Raw genomic sequence first — 16,975 nt, forward strand, 5'->3', positions numbered from 1 at the left:
CTCTCCCTCTCTAAATAAATAAACATTAAAAAAAATTTTTTTTAAGAGAAGTAAATAATGTATGTAAAGTTCAGTGGCTAGCACATAGTAAGAGCTCAGTAACTGATAGTTGTGGTTTTTTTTTTAAATTTCTTGAGTGTAGTTGATACAATGTTACATTAGTTTCAGGTGTACCGTATAATAATTCAACTCTATATATGGCTTAGTATTCGTAACGGCTAGAGATTTTCTAACAATTACAAGTTGTTTCTTTAGTAATGGGTCATCATAGCATTTAAAAGAAGCTATCAGCTTCTCTCTAACGATTAACAATAGCTATTCTAAGGTCATACAACACTTGATGGAAATGCAAAGACTTGAAACCTGGTCTCTATCCTCAGTCCAGTACTCTGCACCATTCTGCTTTTTGCTTGAAAGAATTACATAGAAATTTTTAGAATGTAATTAAAAGTTTTTTAGTCTAATAACCAGCTAAAGTTCTAGAATATTTTAACCATATTCAAGTGAAAATACTTCATAGAGAGCAATCATATTTAAACCGATCTGACCACAACACAATTTTTTTAAAGTTCCATAACAAAGCCAACAGTTGAAATATTTCATTTGTTGTGTCTTCTGGCTTACAAAGACTAGTGCTGCTGAAATCTGAACACTATCCATTAACTACTTTTTTACAGTATTTTGTCTGTCGGGGCTTCATATTCTAACTGTTCTTTTTACTTGAGTAAACTGTTATGTAACTAGATTTTAAGTACTCCTTAAAATTCCTTTGTGTTAGCAATAAACTGTTTTAAGGAGCTCAGATGGACCTATTATAAATAGCTTCTAAGAGTACGAGGTTCCAAAGATTGGTTACACTTCTGGACTACTGATAAAAAACCCATTGGATATGAAAAAAGAAGTTTCTTAGAGTTGGTGCTCTGTTGCACCACATTTTTGGGTAATAGCAAGGTGATGAAAAATACTATGTTTGTAAGCCAAGCTAATAACAGTACCGCAAAACCTAATTTCTGAAGAATATCACATGACCAGAGTCATTCTATTAATAGTGGATGTTGTAACAGAACAAAACAAAAAAAAAACCTAGCCCCTTTATCCTGTGAAGGGTCCATTTATTTGATCATCACATATTCATTGTTCATTGCACGTTTTCTCTCAATTTTTAAATTAATGATTTAGGATCTGGAAGACTCACTTATATAAAAGCTCATTTTTACATTTTCTTTCCTGATTAGTTGCTTTCTAGTCACAAAATCAGATTTTCACTAAAGTGATATGACATAAAGTGACTTAATCCTATTTCATGAATTTTTTGTGTAGTACACGAAAGTAATTCAAACTTCTAGAATGTTGTAGAGTGATGTTGTCAAATAGAAGCTAACAAAGTTTTAACATGTTTTACAAAAATTATTTTTAACAAATTAGTTTACATTTTTTTAACTTTGTAATTTAACTTTATTTTTTTATTTTTTAAAATTTACATCCAAATTAGTATATAGTAGTTTACATTTCTAAGACCAGAATTAATACAAGATTTTTTTACTTTATTTATTTATTAAATTTTAATTCCAGTAGAGTTAACATATAGTCAACAGTTCTGTATTAGTACTCATCAAGACAAGTGTATCTCATCCTTTTCACCTATTTCACCCATCCCCCAACCAACCTCCCTTCTGGTAACCATCTGTTCTCTATATTTAAGAGTCTCTTTTTTGGTTTGTCTCTCTCTCTTTTTTTTTTTCCTTTGTTCATTTGTTTTCTTTCTTCAATTCCACATATGAGTGAAATCATGGTATTTGTCTTTCTCTCACCGGCTTATTTCATTTAGCATTATACTCTCTAGTTGCATTCATGTTGTTGCAGGTGTGTGTGTGTGTGTGTGTGTGTGTGTGTGTGTGTGTGTGTGTGTGACATCTTTACCCATTCATCTTTTGATGAACAACACTTAAGCTGCTTCTATAATTTGGCTATTGTAAATAATGCTGCAATAAACATAGGGGTACACATATTCCTTCAAGTTGATGTTTTCACATTCTTAGAGTAAATACCCAGTAGTAGTGTAATTACTGGATCAGTGGGTAGTTCTGTTTTCAATTTTTTTTCAACGTTTATTTATTTTTGGGACAGAGAGAGATAGAGCATGAACGGGGGAGGGGCAGAGAGAGAGGGAGACACAGAATCGGAAGCAGGCTCCAGGCTCTGAGCCATCAGCCCAGAGCCTGACGCGGGGCTCGAACTCACAGACCGCGAGATTGTGACCTGGCTGAAGTCGGACGCTTAACCAACTGCGCCACCCAGGCGCCCCTGTTTTCAATTTTTTGAGGAACCTCCATACTGTCTTCCACAGTGGCTGCACCAGTTTGCATTCCCACCAACACTGCACAAGGGTTCCTTCTTCTCCACATCCTTGCCAATGCTTGTCTTTTGAGTTTTTTATTTTAGCCATTCTGACAGGTGTGATGTGATATCTCATTGTAGTTTCTATTTGCATTTCCCTGATGATGAGTGATGTTGAGCATCTTTTCATGTGTCTGTTGGCCATCTGGATGTTTTCTTTGAAGAAATGTCTGTTCAGCATGTCTTCTGCCTATTTTTACTTGGGTTATTGGGGTTTTGGGATGTTGAGATCTGTAAGTTCTTCATATATTTTGGATACTAACACTTTATCAAATATGTCTTTTGCAAATATCTTCTCCCATTCAGTAGGTTGTCTTTTATTTTTTGTAGGTTCTTTTGCTGTGCAGAAACTTTTTATTTTGATGTAATTCCAATAGTTTATTTTTGCTTTTGTTTCTCTTGCCTCAGGAGACATATTTAGAAAGATGTTGTTACAGCTGATGTCAGAAAAATTACTGCCTATGCCCTCTTCTGGATTTTTATGGTTTTAGGTCTGACATTTAGGTCCTCTATGCATTTGAGTTTATTTTTGTGTATGGTGTAAGAAAATGGTCCAGTTTCATTCTTGTGCAAGTCGCTACACAGTTTTCCCAATACCATTTGTTGAAGAGACTCTAATTGCATATTATTGCCTCCTTTGTTAAAGATTAATTGACCTGACCATTAAATTGCAAGTTTATTTCTGGGCTTTCTGCTCTTTTCCATTGATCTATGTGTTTATTTTTGTGTCAGTACCATACTGTTTTTATTACTACAGCTTTATGTTATCACTTGAAGTCTGGGAATTGTGATGCCTTGTTTTGTTTAACTTGTCAGAATTGCTTTGACTATTTGGAGTCTTTTGTGGTTCCATACAAATTTTAAGATTGTTTGTTCTAGTTCTGTGGAAAATGCAGTTGGTGTTTTGATAGAGATTGCACTAAACCTATAGATTACCTTAGGTCATATGGGCATTTTAACAATATTTGTTCTTCCAATCTATGAGCATGGGATGTCTTTCCATTGCTTTGTGTCGTTTTCAATTTCTTTCATTAGTATTTTATAGTTTTCAGAGGTTTCTCACCTTTTTGGTTAAGTTTATTCCGAGACATCTTATTATTTTTCGTACAATTGTGAAGGTAGTTGTTTTCTTAATGTTCTGCTGCTTCATTATTAGTGTATAGAAATGCAACAGATTTCTGTACATTGACTTTGTATCCTGTGACCTTACTCAATTCTTTTTATCTGTTCTAGTAGTTTTTTTGGTGAAGTCTTTAGGGTTTTTTTTATATAGTGTCATGTCATCTGGTGCAAGAATTTTTAATGTCTTATAATTAGTTTGCTTGGTCTAAGTTGCACCAAGGTAACTTTAGAGATGAATTCTATCAGAGAAGACTATTATTAGAGACAAGTATAGTAATCTCCCTGGTTGTTACTGTGTTTTAAAGATGAGACCAGGTATCTCTGGTCTTTATCAGAGATATAGATCCCTAAGAGGAAAGTGGCCTTTACTTTCTCCCTCCTGGATCTATCTAGAAAAGTGTGATTATCCTGATAATTAAGTGAATCAGGTATTCTTACGGTTTCTGAATAACTTTTTGCTGTTTCTTACTTGGATTTGTAACACTATGTGCTGAAGTTATTTAGTCTGGCAACCTGAATAATTCTACATTTCCTCTAGGAAGTTGAATCATTTGAAAAACTTACAGCTGTGTTTCTCTCATGTTAATAAATTACATTCACTATAAAATGTAGTGGTCATTAAGTATGGCCAAAGTTTGGTCTAAAATAAAAAAAAAAATGTGTGCATAAGAGAAAAGAGAAGCTCTAGTGACAGTACTCACTAATTGTGGCAATTTTGCCATTATAGATGTGATTTTTTTTTTCTATCATTTCTCGGCCTTTTGGCTAAGATCAAATGTAGATATGATTTTTTTTTTTAAGCTTTATTTATTTTTGAGGGAGAGAGAGAAAACGAGCACGAGCTGGAGAGGGGCAGAGAGACAGAATCCAAAGCGGGCCCAGTTTCTGAACTGAACCTGCCCAACACAGGGCTCGAACCGTGAGATCGTGACCTGAGCGGAAGTCAGGCGCTTAACCCACTGAGCCACCCAGGCAATCCTAGATGTGATATCTTACTTTGGAGATTTTGATAGTTGCTCCCTCTAAAAATTCAGTTAGCAGTTGATGACATAATTGAATCACAAGTTTTCGTTACTTCTGAAAATATCAATTTCCAATTTAGCATTATAATCAAAGATATTTTTACTTTAATAAGAAATTGTTCTAATATTTTTTGAGAAGCTACTTTTTAAAGAAAGCTGCCACTGTTAGCCTCTGGGCAAAAAAAAAAAAGTTCTGTTTGACCTCCATGAAATCTGAATTTAATAATGAACTTATCATGAATGTCCTCCTTTGTGTTTATTAATGCAGGTAACAAAGGGAGTCCTTCGACTTGAAGCATGAGTTCAGATGCCAGCCAAGGTGTGGTCACTACTCCTCCTCCCCCCAGCATGCCTCACAAAGAGAGATATTTTGACCGCATCAATGAGAATGACCCAGAATACATTCGGGAGAGGAACATGTCTCCTGATCTACGGCAAGACTTCAACATGATGGAGCAGAGGAAACGAGTTACTCAGATCTTGCAAAGTCCTGTGAGTTGAAATAATCAGAAGGCTATACTTTTTCTTCTCTCTGGAGACCTTGATACAGGGAGGTAGGAGGTACCTTAAAGTACGCTCACAATAGAAGGGTGAAGGCAGAGTGACTCCTAGTTGCCCCCAGGCTTTCAGAGGTAAAATGAACACCTCATTTACAGATTTAATTTGCAAAGCTTTAATAACAAACTAGTGTTGTCTTGGTGGTGTAAGTTTTCTTTGTGTGATTTCTGAGTGTAACGCTTCATTAAAGGAGGACAAAAGATGGGGCCGAGCTAAGATCCCCAATTCAGAGTGAGTATCTGTGTAAAAAAGAAAGGCATGACTGAATTGTCAAGAGCCAAGAAACATATTTTCTTTCTTTGTGCACCCTGACACTCAGAGCAGCAGAGGAAGACTTCAAGCTTCTGCGGTGATGTGTGATCTGGCAGCCTAATGTGACATACACCTAATGCAGGCACATAGATGCACACGTACCAAACTAACTACACTAAAAGTGGATTATAAACTGAAGCTGAAAATTTTGTCTGCACAGTAATATTCAGACTTTGTAAATCACATTAAAGTGATTTGTTAGTTTTCTTACAAGCCCTTAGTGGAATTGCAACGGTCACATATCAGTGATGGAAAATGAGAGAGAATACCTTGATTTAACATGCAAAATGAATTAGTAACTTTATGCATAATGAAGATCACAGACCCCTTAAGGTAGAGTTCAACAAACATAGACACATGAGGCCCGTGTTAGGGTTAATTAGGCTTCCAACTTAGGTACTAAGATAAGCACTAAAGGCATAGAACTGCCTAAGGTGGCCCTGGTAAATCATTTTTGTTGTGCCCTTGTGAATTTAATCACAGAGGTTGAGCCCGAAGCCAAAGGGGAATTCTACTCTGAGTAACTCTGCTACACCAGTGGCCTAGATAAAAGCAAGTACAAGTTATAAAAGCAATGCAAACTTTGAGGAACTTAAGTATAGCTTAACTTTAAACCTATCCTTTAAATAAACTGATAAAGAAATCTTTTCCCAATGGAAAGGAGATTAACCAGAGGATTCATCATGAGGGAGTAAATGTTCAGTGCCTTCTTTAATGCAAATCTAAACTCTGTGTTTATAAATACTTGAAGGGCACATTAATTATTTGGATCAAAATAGATATATTTCCTCTTCTAAAGAAACTCACTCCACTTTTGAGGGCTAACTTATTAACCAAATGATTATAGTAACAGATAGTATAAAGTAACAGAGAATGAGATGAAGTTCAGGTTTTGTTCAAAGTTGTTAAATATTGAGATTTCTCTGGGAAGTGCTCCAAAGAGGACCAGTTTTAACTGTAAAGTTTAAAAGTAAAAAGTACTGAGCTGCATTTCTATGCCAGGGTTTTCGTTTTAATTTCCCCATTAAATAAAGACAGCATAACTTTGAGTAGATCTAATTTTTTTATACCTAAAAAAATTTCCATTTGTAAATTGGCTGGAATTACCAATTGTATTTCTGCCTTAGGGAACTTAATGAAATAATGGGAAAAGCAAGACATATAGATTGTCATTTCTGTATTCACATAGCAAGAATGGTAATTTTCATCCCAGAGAGGAACAAAGAAGATTTATTTATTTTTGGGACAGAGAGAGACAGAGCATGAACGGGGGAGGGGCAGAGAGAGAGGGAGACACAGAATCGGAAACAGGCTCCAGGCTCTGAGCCATCAGCCCAGAGCCCGACGCGGGGCTCGAACTCACAGACCGCGAGATCGTGACCTGGCTGAAGTCGGACGCTTAACTGACTGCGCCACCCAGGCGCCCCGGAACAAAGAAGATTTAAAAGAATTGTGGTTTGACCATTTTTTTCCCTAGATCTTTGCTAGTGAATTTAAAATCTCATTTGTGAAAGGCTTAGAAAAGACATAAATTTTGTCTTCCTACCATGTTTTGGGGCAGTGGTTTTCAAATTTCTTTTAATACAACAAACCTTTTAACAAAGAAATGATCCCTGGCGACCTGCATTAGTATCTATTGCTAAATAACAAACTACCCCAAAATTTAGCAACTTAAAACAGCAAGCTTTTATTACCTCATTGTTTCTATGGGTGAGGAATTCAGGAGCAGCTTAGTTAAGTGTTTCTGGCTCAAGGTCTCTCATAAAGTTGCAGTCAAGACATCATCCATGGCTACTGTCACCTGAAGACCTGACTGGCCTGGAGATTTCTGCCCTTGAGATGGGTCACCATCTTTTCCCAATGGAAAAGCCACATGGCTGTTGGCCAAGGACCACAGTTCCTTGCCATGTGGACCTTTATCTGAGACTGTTTGAATGTTCTCCTCCGGAGCAAGTATCTGGGAGAGAACCAAGAGGAGTCTGCAGTGCATTTTATGACCTAATCTCAGGCCTTAAACACCCATCACTTCCACCATATCTATAGTTAGAAGTGAGTCACTAAGTTCAGCTCATACAGGAGCTAAAGAAGGAGAGAGGAATTAAGATCCACCTTTTGAAGGGAGACTTGTCCCCTCTCTGACCACAATTTAGTTGAAAAGCATTGAAGTCTGCCACAATTTATTTACCTTGCTCCCACATGCAAAATGCACTCACTGTCTCCTAACACTCCTGCAAAAGCTTCAGCTCATTATAATATTTGCTTGAATCCAGAATCTCATCATCTAACTCTGGTCCAGCTACAGATGGTGCCCCTCAGGTGTGATTCCTTAAGTACAGGTCCTCTCACTCTGTACACCTGAGAACTAAAGAACTAAATCTGCCCCCCCCCCCCCCACACACACACACACAGCCAATGGTGGGGCAAGCAAAGATAACTGCTACTGAACATTCCTGTTCTAAAAGGGGGGAGTTAGGGGTACAGAGGAATAACTGGTTCATAGCAGGTGTGAAATCCATCTGGGCAAATGTTTAGAAGTTCCCTTAATGAAGACGTAGTCCTACTTTCCAGGGGTGACTCTCACTAGTGGCTCTGCCTTCTGGGCTTTTGGTTCCACCCTCTGAGTCTTCTTTCCTTTTCCTTGAAAGTTAGCCTGTGTTCTTTTCTCAGCCTTCTTCCTTCTTGTAGAGGTTTTGAGGTTCAAAGACCTCTTCTTTTGGAACTACCTTTGTTCCTTCAGGCCCAAGCTTGCAGTGTTTCTGCAAATATAATTCTCTTAAAACCTGTGTGGGTCTCCTGTGAATATTGGAGTTCACTCTTTTCGACAAAACCCATAACCACTAATGATCAAATCAAAGATATGACTAGTTTCTTGTTTGTAAGAAACAAGTTTGTAAGCCTTCTATTTAAAATGCTGAGTTTATTTGGGAAGAAAGGAAAATAGGGAAACTAATAAAAGCAAAGTATAATACTTGTTTTTATTAAGCCTCTTATTAGCACCTGTTATGGGCACTATTATGTATCAAATCCTATTTAATCCTCAGAACAACTCAAACAGAAAAGTATTAATATCCCTAGTTTACAGATGAATAAACTGAAAGTTAGAGGTGTTAAATAACTTGCTAAAGTTTTTACAAGTTTAGTTAAATTGTGGGCTCTGAATGTAAACTCCAAAACTCAGACTTAACCAGTAGGTTGTACCACTTAAAGCATTCAATAACAATGAAAAAATTCCACCCATCTATTGTTTTATTCATCTTCGAATTCTGTTGTTCAGGTTCATTTAACCCAACATAGGAAGAGTTTCCAATCACAAGACATTTTGGTGTCTGTAAATTTGTTTGACAAACACAGTACCTTATTGCCTTGAGCTGAGAAAATAAGAAAAAAGAATGTTTCATCTTGACTCCCAAGTATTACTTCTAGGAATTTCATGATCTTTCATAGTGTGTGTGTGTGTGTGTGTGTGTGTGTGTGTGTGTGTGTGTATACTACTATATATATATCTATATATCTATATCTACATAGATATAGATATCTATATATCTATATAGATATATATAGAGATATACACACACACATACACATATATATATATTTTTTTTTTAGTATATTGTAATGTGTATGTATATTTAAACCTAATAAAGTGTTTGTCTTAGAAATCAAGTGCTGGTGAGTAAACAAGGTTTAGCTAGAGATCTTGTTAATGCAGCAGGGAGAATCTACAAGTTTTCTTTAACCAGTACACCACTCATATATATGCCTATGGAAACCCTAGATTATCATTAACCCCCTTATCTCAGAATGAGGTGTCTAAGGCAAACTGTTGGAATTAAATGATGTTTCATCAATTAAAGATGCATATAAGTTGAAAAATTAACAGTACATTGTGCATAGTAGATATTTAGTAAAATTCTATGTACATCGATGGACGGATATATGAATAGCTGGGTGGGCTTTGAGTCATTAAACTCTTGAAGGTTGTCCATCAAGCTCCTGTTGAACTTAACAGCTTGATGTGGAAAACAGTTGGTGGGTTTCAGAAAAAGAATGAATGTTCTCAAACCTCACCACTATGGAAAGCTGTTTAATCTGGTTGACAGAAATGTGCAATGCTACTCTGAAAGATAGAACAAAAGGAACTTATAGGTAGTGATAGCTCAGGCATGTGACACACATTTCTTAATAACAGGGCAATATGTAATGCTACAAGCTACTTCAAATATAGGAGAAACTTCAAAGCCATATATATTTCAGAATATCACTATAAGGCCTAAAATGTTAACAGCGCACCTAGTTGGTCAGAATCACCGTCATTTATCTGGTCACGTTAGAAGCTTAAGATAAAGGTATTCTTTATTAATTTTGTTTGCATTTTTATTACATACTAGCTTCAAGAAAAGAGAGTATTCTAACCTTTAGCTTCATATTAATTAAGACTTAGGTAGAGGATAAAGACCATCCAGAAGAAAATTTGGTTTATTTCTTTTTTCTCCTTTCAACAGGACCAGTGGTAATCTATTTCCAAATGAATACATTTCTTAATGGAGAAATTCTAAGTAAGTTTGTTATGCTCCTAATCCCACTTTGGGAGAGATCTAATAACATAATTGTAGAGTGCCTTGGGAGCAGTAAGTCTGTAATCTTTTTTTTTTTCTTTTTTCTCCAATTTTTCTCTCTAGTAATTATTATGAGGTAGAACATCCAGGTGTGAATATTTAAAATCAATCTCTGGTATTTATCAGTATTCCATTACATAATGTCCATAAGTTAAACATTACTTATAAATCAACATATGTAATTTTCTTTTCTTTTTGTTTTTGTTTTTTTTTTCCCCTAGCCTTAACTGAAATAATTCAATCAGGTTATTTTCTTTTATCAAATTGGCCCTCTTTTCTGTGATTTACAATACCTTCCATCCAATATCACTTTCTCCTGAAAGCTCTGATTTTAGATACAGAAACTAGGATCTAATACTTCAAGGTAATTCTGCCTTTGGTTTTTAGTATACATGAATATGTGTGTACTTAAAGTATAATCTTACCTACATGAATCTCAGGTCTCCAATTCTTTCTTGTTTTTATAATCATGTTTATTTTTATCCATACTTTATGAATTCAGAGTTTATAGAATAGCTGTGTCAGTATTGACAGACAATGCATAAAATAAAAAGGTATGAGATTCAGATAAGGCTTTTAAGGCATGCTTTTTCTTTTCTTTTTTTTTTTTTTTTTTTCAACGTTTATTTATTTTTGGGACAGAGAGAGACAGAGCATGAACGGGGGAGGGGCAGAGAGAGAGGGAGACACAGAATCGGAAACAGTCTCCAGGCTCCGAACCATCAGCCCAGAGCCCGACGGGGCTCGAACTCACGGACCGCGAGATCGTTACCTGGCTGAAGTCGGACACTTAACCGACTGCGCCACCCAGGCGCCCCAAGGCATGCTTTTTCTAATTCAAACATTTTGATTTTCATCTAGTGATTTTTTACGTTTTTTTTTTTTTTTATCATACTCTTTTGGATATGTGTTAATGAGAGAGCTGTCCAAAATATAATACTCTGGGGACCAAACAAGTTTTCAAGTAGGATTTTGTTGGAGTTGAAGAATTAAATGACTTTCCAAAACTTTATAACGTTCAGTGAAGATTCATTTCTTATTTTTAAAAAATAGATGAATTTCTCCCATTCTATGATGGACAGACCTAATTACACAAGAGGAATTTCTCATTTAAATAATGGACTTTTTTTTTTTTTAATGTTTACTGACTTTGAGGAAGGGGGAGGGGCAGAGAGAGAGGTAGAGAGAGAATCCCAAGCAGGCTCTGGGGCTGTCAGCACAGAGCCCGATGCAGGGCTCTGTCCCACGAACTTTGAGATCATGATCTGAGCTGAAATCAAGAGTCAGATGCTTAACCAATTGAGTTACCTAGGCGCCCCTCAAGTAACAAACTTTCAAGACTTTTTTAGATCTTCAGATTCTAATGCTAAAAACCTGTGAAATGGATTTTACTATCATTAACTCAATTAAGATTAAGATCAGATTCTTTACTTTCTTTCCTTATATTCTAGGAAAGGAAAACACTCTCGCTATTTTATTAATTGAGCACTGAACTAGACACTCAGGGAGACTCCAGGAATGTGAAAGACAACAGCTTCAACCATCCAATATCATAGTGTGGTAGAGTGGGAAAAGTAAACCACAGTCCTATGATAGGTATCCTAAGAGTAGTAAAGGCAAATGTTAAAAGAATTAGAGTTGGGTGGGAAGAGAAGAAAGTGGAGATCGCACCTAATTGGGGTGATTAAAGGAAAGACTTCAGGAAGATCACATTTAAGACAAGTGTTAGATAAAGGGTAAGCACTGATTAGGTAGAGGAACAGCAGAAGCCAGCATTTCCCTTTGATGAAATAGAGTGCACAGGGATAGAAAAGTACGGTGTGATCATAGAGTGATGCGCAAACCTCATAGGCTAAATCAGAGCACAAGGTAGTAACGGTAGGTACACCCAAAAAGTTGCATGATGAGTTATAGAGATCCTGGAGAACTAGACTGCTTGACCTATAAGGAGTCAGCCTATTTTCTCATCCTTTCCAGTTCTAATCTGTTTATAACAAATGTTTTGATATGTACATATAAATGCACACAGTGCTTGCTTTGGATCTGGGTTCACCACCACCTATTGGCTGCGTGGCCTAGGAAACTCACTTAACTTGAGCTTCAGTTTCCTTGTTGGTAAAATGGACCTCATGGAGTTGTTGTGACAATTAAATGAAATAACATAAAAGCAAGTTGTGCAGAGCCTAGCCCATAGTAGGCAAGTATTTTTGTGAAAATTGTATACATGACTTATATACAGTATTGCTGATTTAAAGCACTTTATGGCAACACTTTGAAGATTATATAATTATAATTCCTTAGACCGTATTTTGGGTTTTAAAGGTCTCAGAGAATCTGTCCTCCTGATGGCAGTCAGGTTTATTATGTTCATGGATTCATGCATTCAAGGTGCAACAACTCCCACTACTTCCTCTTCTCTGCTCTTCTGTCTCTAAGATGGAAGACATGGTTTATGCTGTGGTTTGTGTATGTGTTGTTTGTCTTTTACCCTGACTCTTCTCCAGTGGACGCTCTAGGGAATTGTTGGTTTAATCTGACTTCAGAAGCCAAGCATGTGACCTTGCTGCCCTGTGTATAAGTTAGTTTTTCATTCTGCTTTGATGGAAAAATTTCCAGCTGTAAGAGGGCAAGTATTTTGGTACTTGAGGACCATCATAATCTGCTGCTATGTAATTTTTTTGCTATTTCAGTACAACCTAATGCCCTAATCTAGCCTAAGAGGTTTACTCTGTATTTCTATCACAACATGCCTGCTGCCTTATTAGTTGTATTTGGTTCCAGTGATACAACCCATCTCCCATAAAATTACAGAAAGATCCTGTGCCCAGCTGAGAGTTACAGATTTCAACCTTTACTCCATTTACTTGTTAGCTGTGCGGCCTTGAGCAAATCACTGCCTATCTCAGGACTTTGTTGTGAGATTCAAATCAATAACTATAAAGGGTTATTTTATTAACATTGGATTTCAGAATATGGTTAACTGTCATCATAAAGATAAATAAAATTTTTATTCTTTGAATACAGTATTTTAAAGCTTAACATGTTTATAGATAAATTTTTAAAACCAGCTGAAATTTTATCATTAATTTTTATACTGTCTTACGACTGAGGTAATTATCTGAATAATACTCCAATATATTTGAAACATTAAAAATGAGTTATAAATGTTCATGACCAAAAACATTAAATCTTTTGTAATAGAAGATTTCTTATCCGCTGAAGCACTTTCAACTATATAAAAACGTTAGGGCAATTTCACTTACTTTGAAAATTATTTTCCTGCACTTTGTGGAAACTAAATTCATATTTTTCTCTGAATTGATTTTAGAAGGGCTTACACATCCCCTTATGATACCATGGATCATCCCAAAGCTTTAGGATTGTGCCCACCGTATTGTGGGATGTATGGAAGTGGTAAAAGCATTTTCACTAGTGAAAATAACATTTGACCTGAGTTCTTGCCTTTAACATTTACTGCCTTGGACAAATTTTTCAACCTTTCTTATTTAGCTTTTTCATCCACTCAGCAGAAACGTCTCAGCAGCTCATAAATAGTTGTGATTCTCTTGAGCAACTGGTTGGTTTTTAATCTTAAAGCCATTATAAATCATACTGAGCAGATTATCTTAATTAATTCATGTTGGCTTATGCCAACTGTAGCAAATGCCTACAGTTTTATAACATGCACTTTGTATCTTAATCTCATTGCTGGCTCTAACTAACCTCCTTATACTAATTTCTTCTCTTTAGCTTAATTTATCTAACCTATATTTATTTTTTTAATAATTTTGATCTCTAGAATCTGCCTTAAATTCTTGCTGGAGCCACATGAGGAGGGGCATTCAATAAAATATTCCCATTTCTCAGTAAGTTATTGCAATGTAAATAATGAGTGATACACATAGTAGGTATCATCAGGTTTTTGTTTGTTTTTTGGCTTTTTTACTGAATGGATATTGGTTATAGCTGCTTTCAGCTGAAGAAAGTTTAAATAGAATTTGGTTTTGAAGGGAAGATAAAGTTTCAAAAGAGCAGATTGGCCCTTTGCCAGGTGTCCAGAAGTTTTCTATAGTTTATAAAAGATAAATGAGTGTATCTGAAAGATTCTTTCTCATCCAGCCTTAAATATGGTAAAATACTCATGTTACTCATCTGTATGAAAGTGTCCATCCATCTTATATATAGCTCACAGCCATTTTATGTTCACTAAGTCGTAGAAATGTATTAATGGAGTTTTCTGATCAATGTAATGTGTCTTTGTAGAGGATATTTTATAGGATAGTGTCTCTGGTTTAAGTCATATTTTTAAATGAGCGAGGTACAGTCAATGGATTTAGATGTTTAGAATTTTTTTAATGTTTGTTTATTTTTTGAGAGTGCACAAGCAGGGGAAGGGCAGAGAAGAGAGGGGGACAGATGATCTGAAGTGAGCTCTGCACTGACAGTGGCAAGTCCAACGTGGGACTTGAACTCAACCCTGAGGTCATGACCTGGGCCGAAGTTGGGCACTCAAACCAACTGAGCCACCCAGGCACCCCAGATGTTTAGAATTTTTATAATTGTGCTAACGATTTACATTTAACAGCCCTCAAATTTGTAAAAGAAAAGCCATGTTTAACTGGTATAAACTGCTCCATGAACTCAGAATTCAAATATGGTCACTACTAGTTTTTAAATTAGTCTCTTAAACATTCACCTGCTGTATTAGCAGAAAGTACAGTATCTTCCTCTTGGAATTTCTGTTCTCCTCTAAGTTGTCCCAAGAACCTCAGTGGCTTACACAATGCAAAAGGGTTCACCAGTGACTTCTATATCCAAGATGTGGCGTGTACGTATGTCTTCATGTGCACATGTGAGTCATGCTAAAGTCTCTTCAGTCCACCTCGGCCACTGTGCCTTCCTGCCCACATGGTAGTGGTGTTGAAAATGAGTCTTACCCTGTCCAACAGGAGATGCAGGTTCACTGTTGACACAGATGTCTGCACAGGCCACTCTGGGGCATCAGGGAAAGGTGACCTCCCTCCCCCTCTTCCTGTGCTAAGATCACTTAGGGTGTTCCATGGTGCCCCATGATTGAACTCCCAAGATTATAGTTTTTCGCGCTCAGCTCTTTCAATTCAGATCATGGATGCCTCTCAACTGTTTCTCTAAAAGCAACACAAGCATTGAGTCGGGACTGGCCCTAATACTTACTACCTCATAGCGTCAAACCACATTTCTCCTTCCATCATGGGCTCCTATGCCTTTTTTTTTTTTTTTTTTTTTTTTTTATAAGAAGTCCTTTCTGAAAATCTGAATCATTTGGTCATCCACGATGCAAGTCTACATCTAAGCAGGGACTCCAGGAGATCTTATTCTCAGCCTTATAAGGAAGGCTACTGTTGGTGACTGAATGGAAATTCACCCTTCTGAAAAAGATTTCTCCAGTGATCTCCAAGGTGTTTGTATGGACTCCTCTTGGAGGTTGTGATTCCGGAGCAGTTTTCTGCCTTTTCCCTCTTAGGTGAAGTGGTTAAAAATTGAACTTAATTTCTGGCAGGGATTCTGTTTCATATGTAACCAAAAGCAAGGTTTAGAGGACTTACATTGTAAGAGCTTTTGTATTTAAAATGAATGGGAAAAGGTTTGAGCAAGAAAACAAATGAATTTAATAAAATAAGTATTGGTTAGGTGTTATGGAAATAAAAAATGAGCTATTTCAAGTAATGTAAAGGATTGAGAGAGGTTTCAAATGATGAATCATATTCGCAACTTAAGGGTTATTCGAATAGAAAATTTCTCTTCACATTCAGAATTTTTACTGATATGAACACTGTTTCTGACACATACACATATGCCCCCAAGAAATATAGCGGAATTCCAGAACGGGAACATATAGTACCCAAAGTTGGGGGGAAATGTCCTTTCTTTAGCACAGTGTTGCAGAAGGGGAGTAAACAGTTCTCAGCTCTTATCAGTTTGCTTTCAGTCTTCATAGAGTTAAGGGAATTGCCACGGAATTCTTAAAATGGAAGCCGTGATGTACGTAGTATGTCTTAGTGAAGATTTCTGTGAGTCAGTCTGTAGTCAGAGTCTTGCCCCATCCAAATAGGGACTCTAGCCCAACCTAGGTAATGAGGCCACTGGGCGAGGAATGGCTCTCTTTTTGCATCAGTCTGCACTTGGTACTCTAGTTCCATATTGTTAACAGAGTTGCTTTATATCTGTCTATTGTAGATGATAGCTCGTTTTCTTTGAGAGTAAGACTTTCTAACGATTTTTTTCCTCCCCTGAAGGCAAGCTTCTTGCCTCCTTCTTCCACTGTTTTATTATTTTATGTTTTATATTTGTTTCAAAATTGTGTAGATGAAACCGTATTCAAAAGAGGGATGGGAAAAAGATTGATCATAGAGAAAGTTATGTTTGGTTTGTTCTGCTCCAAGTGAGATCTATGAGCTCAGTGGTCATTTTTGTGTGTTACAGGCCTTTCGGGAAGATCTGGAATGCCTTATCCAAGAACAGATGAAGAAAGGCCACAACCCAACTGGATTGCTGGCATTACAGCAGATCGCAGATTATATCACGACCAATTCTTTCTCGGGCTTTACTTCACCTCCTCTCAGTACGTCAGTTTTGAAAAGTTTAAAAAATTATAATTTTATCTCTACTTTGAACACGGCACATCTCTAGCAGCATATTCTACTCTGGTTCAGTCCTTAAGTTTATAACATCTAATACTTAGAGTAATATAGTGTTAAACTCTCTTACCTTTTGTTATCAACCGGGCATTTACTAGACTTTGTGAGATTGTAAAATAGTTACAAGACATGGGCCCTGTCCTACATAAATGCGTAATTTTAGTTGAGGAGACCTACCATGAATGCAAAACAAAATTAAAACTGAAAGATAACTGTAAAACATTACAAAGCAGTTCGTAAGAAATTGTCTAATGGCCTTTTATAAGTCATC

At 36.5% G+C, this 16,975-nt stretch overlaps 1 protein-coding gene across 8 annotated transcripts in view; it reads left to right on the forward strand.

Annotated features, from left to right (window-relative positions):
* The window catches only part of ADD3 (adducin 3), a 127,073-nt gene that overhangs the window by 91,494 nt on the left and 18,604 nt on the right, over nucleotides 1-16,975 (forward strand). For 6 of the 8 annotated variants that reach the window (XM_006938168.5, XM_011287554.4, XM_011287553.4 and 3 more), the window contains exons 2-3: nucleotides 4,810-5,033; nucleotides 16,490-16,628. In XM_006938168.5, coding sequence (XP_006938230.4) covers nucleotides 4,839-5,033; nucleotides 16,490-16,628 — 334 coding nt within the window. In that variant the 5' untranslated portion in view covers nucleotides 4,810-4,838. Of the gene's footprint in view, nucleotides 1-4,809; nucleotides 5,034-9,913; nucleotides 9,968-13,826; nucleotides 13,894-16,489; nucleotides 16,629-16,975 lie in introns of those variants that run through there. The other 2 variants (XM_045040661.1, XM_019813802.3) reach the window with 2 other exon arrangements.

This window comes from Felis catus, chromosome D2 (genome assembly GCF_018350175.1).
Source record: "Felis catus isolate Fca126 chromosome D2, F.catus_Fca126_mat1.0, whole genome shotgun sequence".
NCBI classification, from domain to species: domain Eukaryota; kingdom Metazoa; phylum Chordata; class Mammalia; order Carnivora; family Felidae; genus Felis; species Felis catus.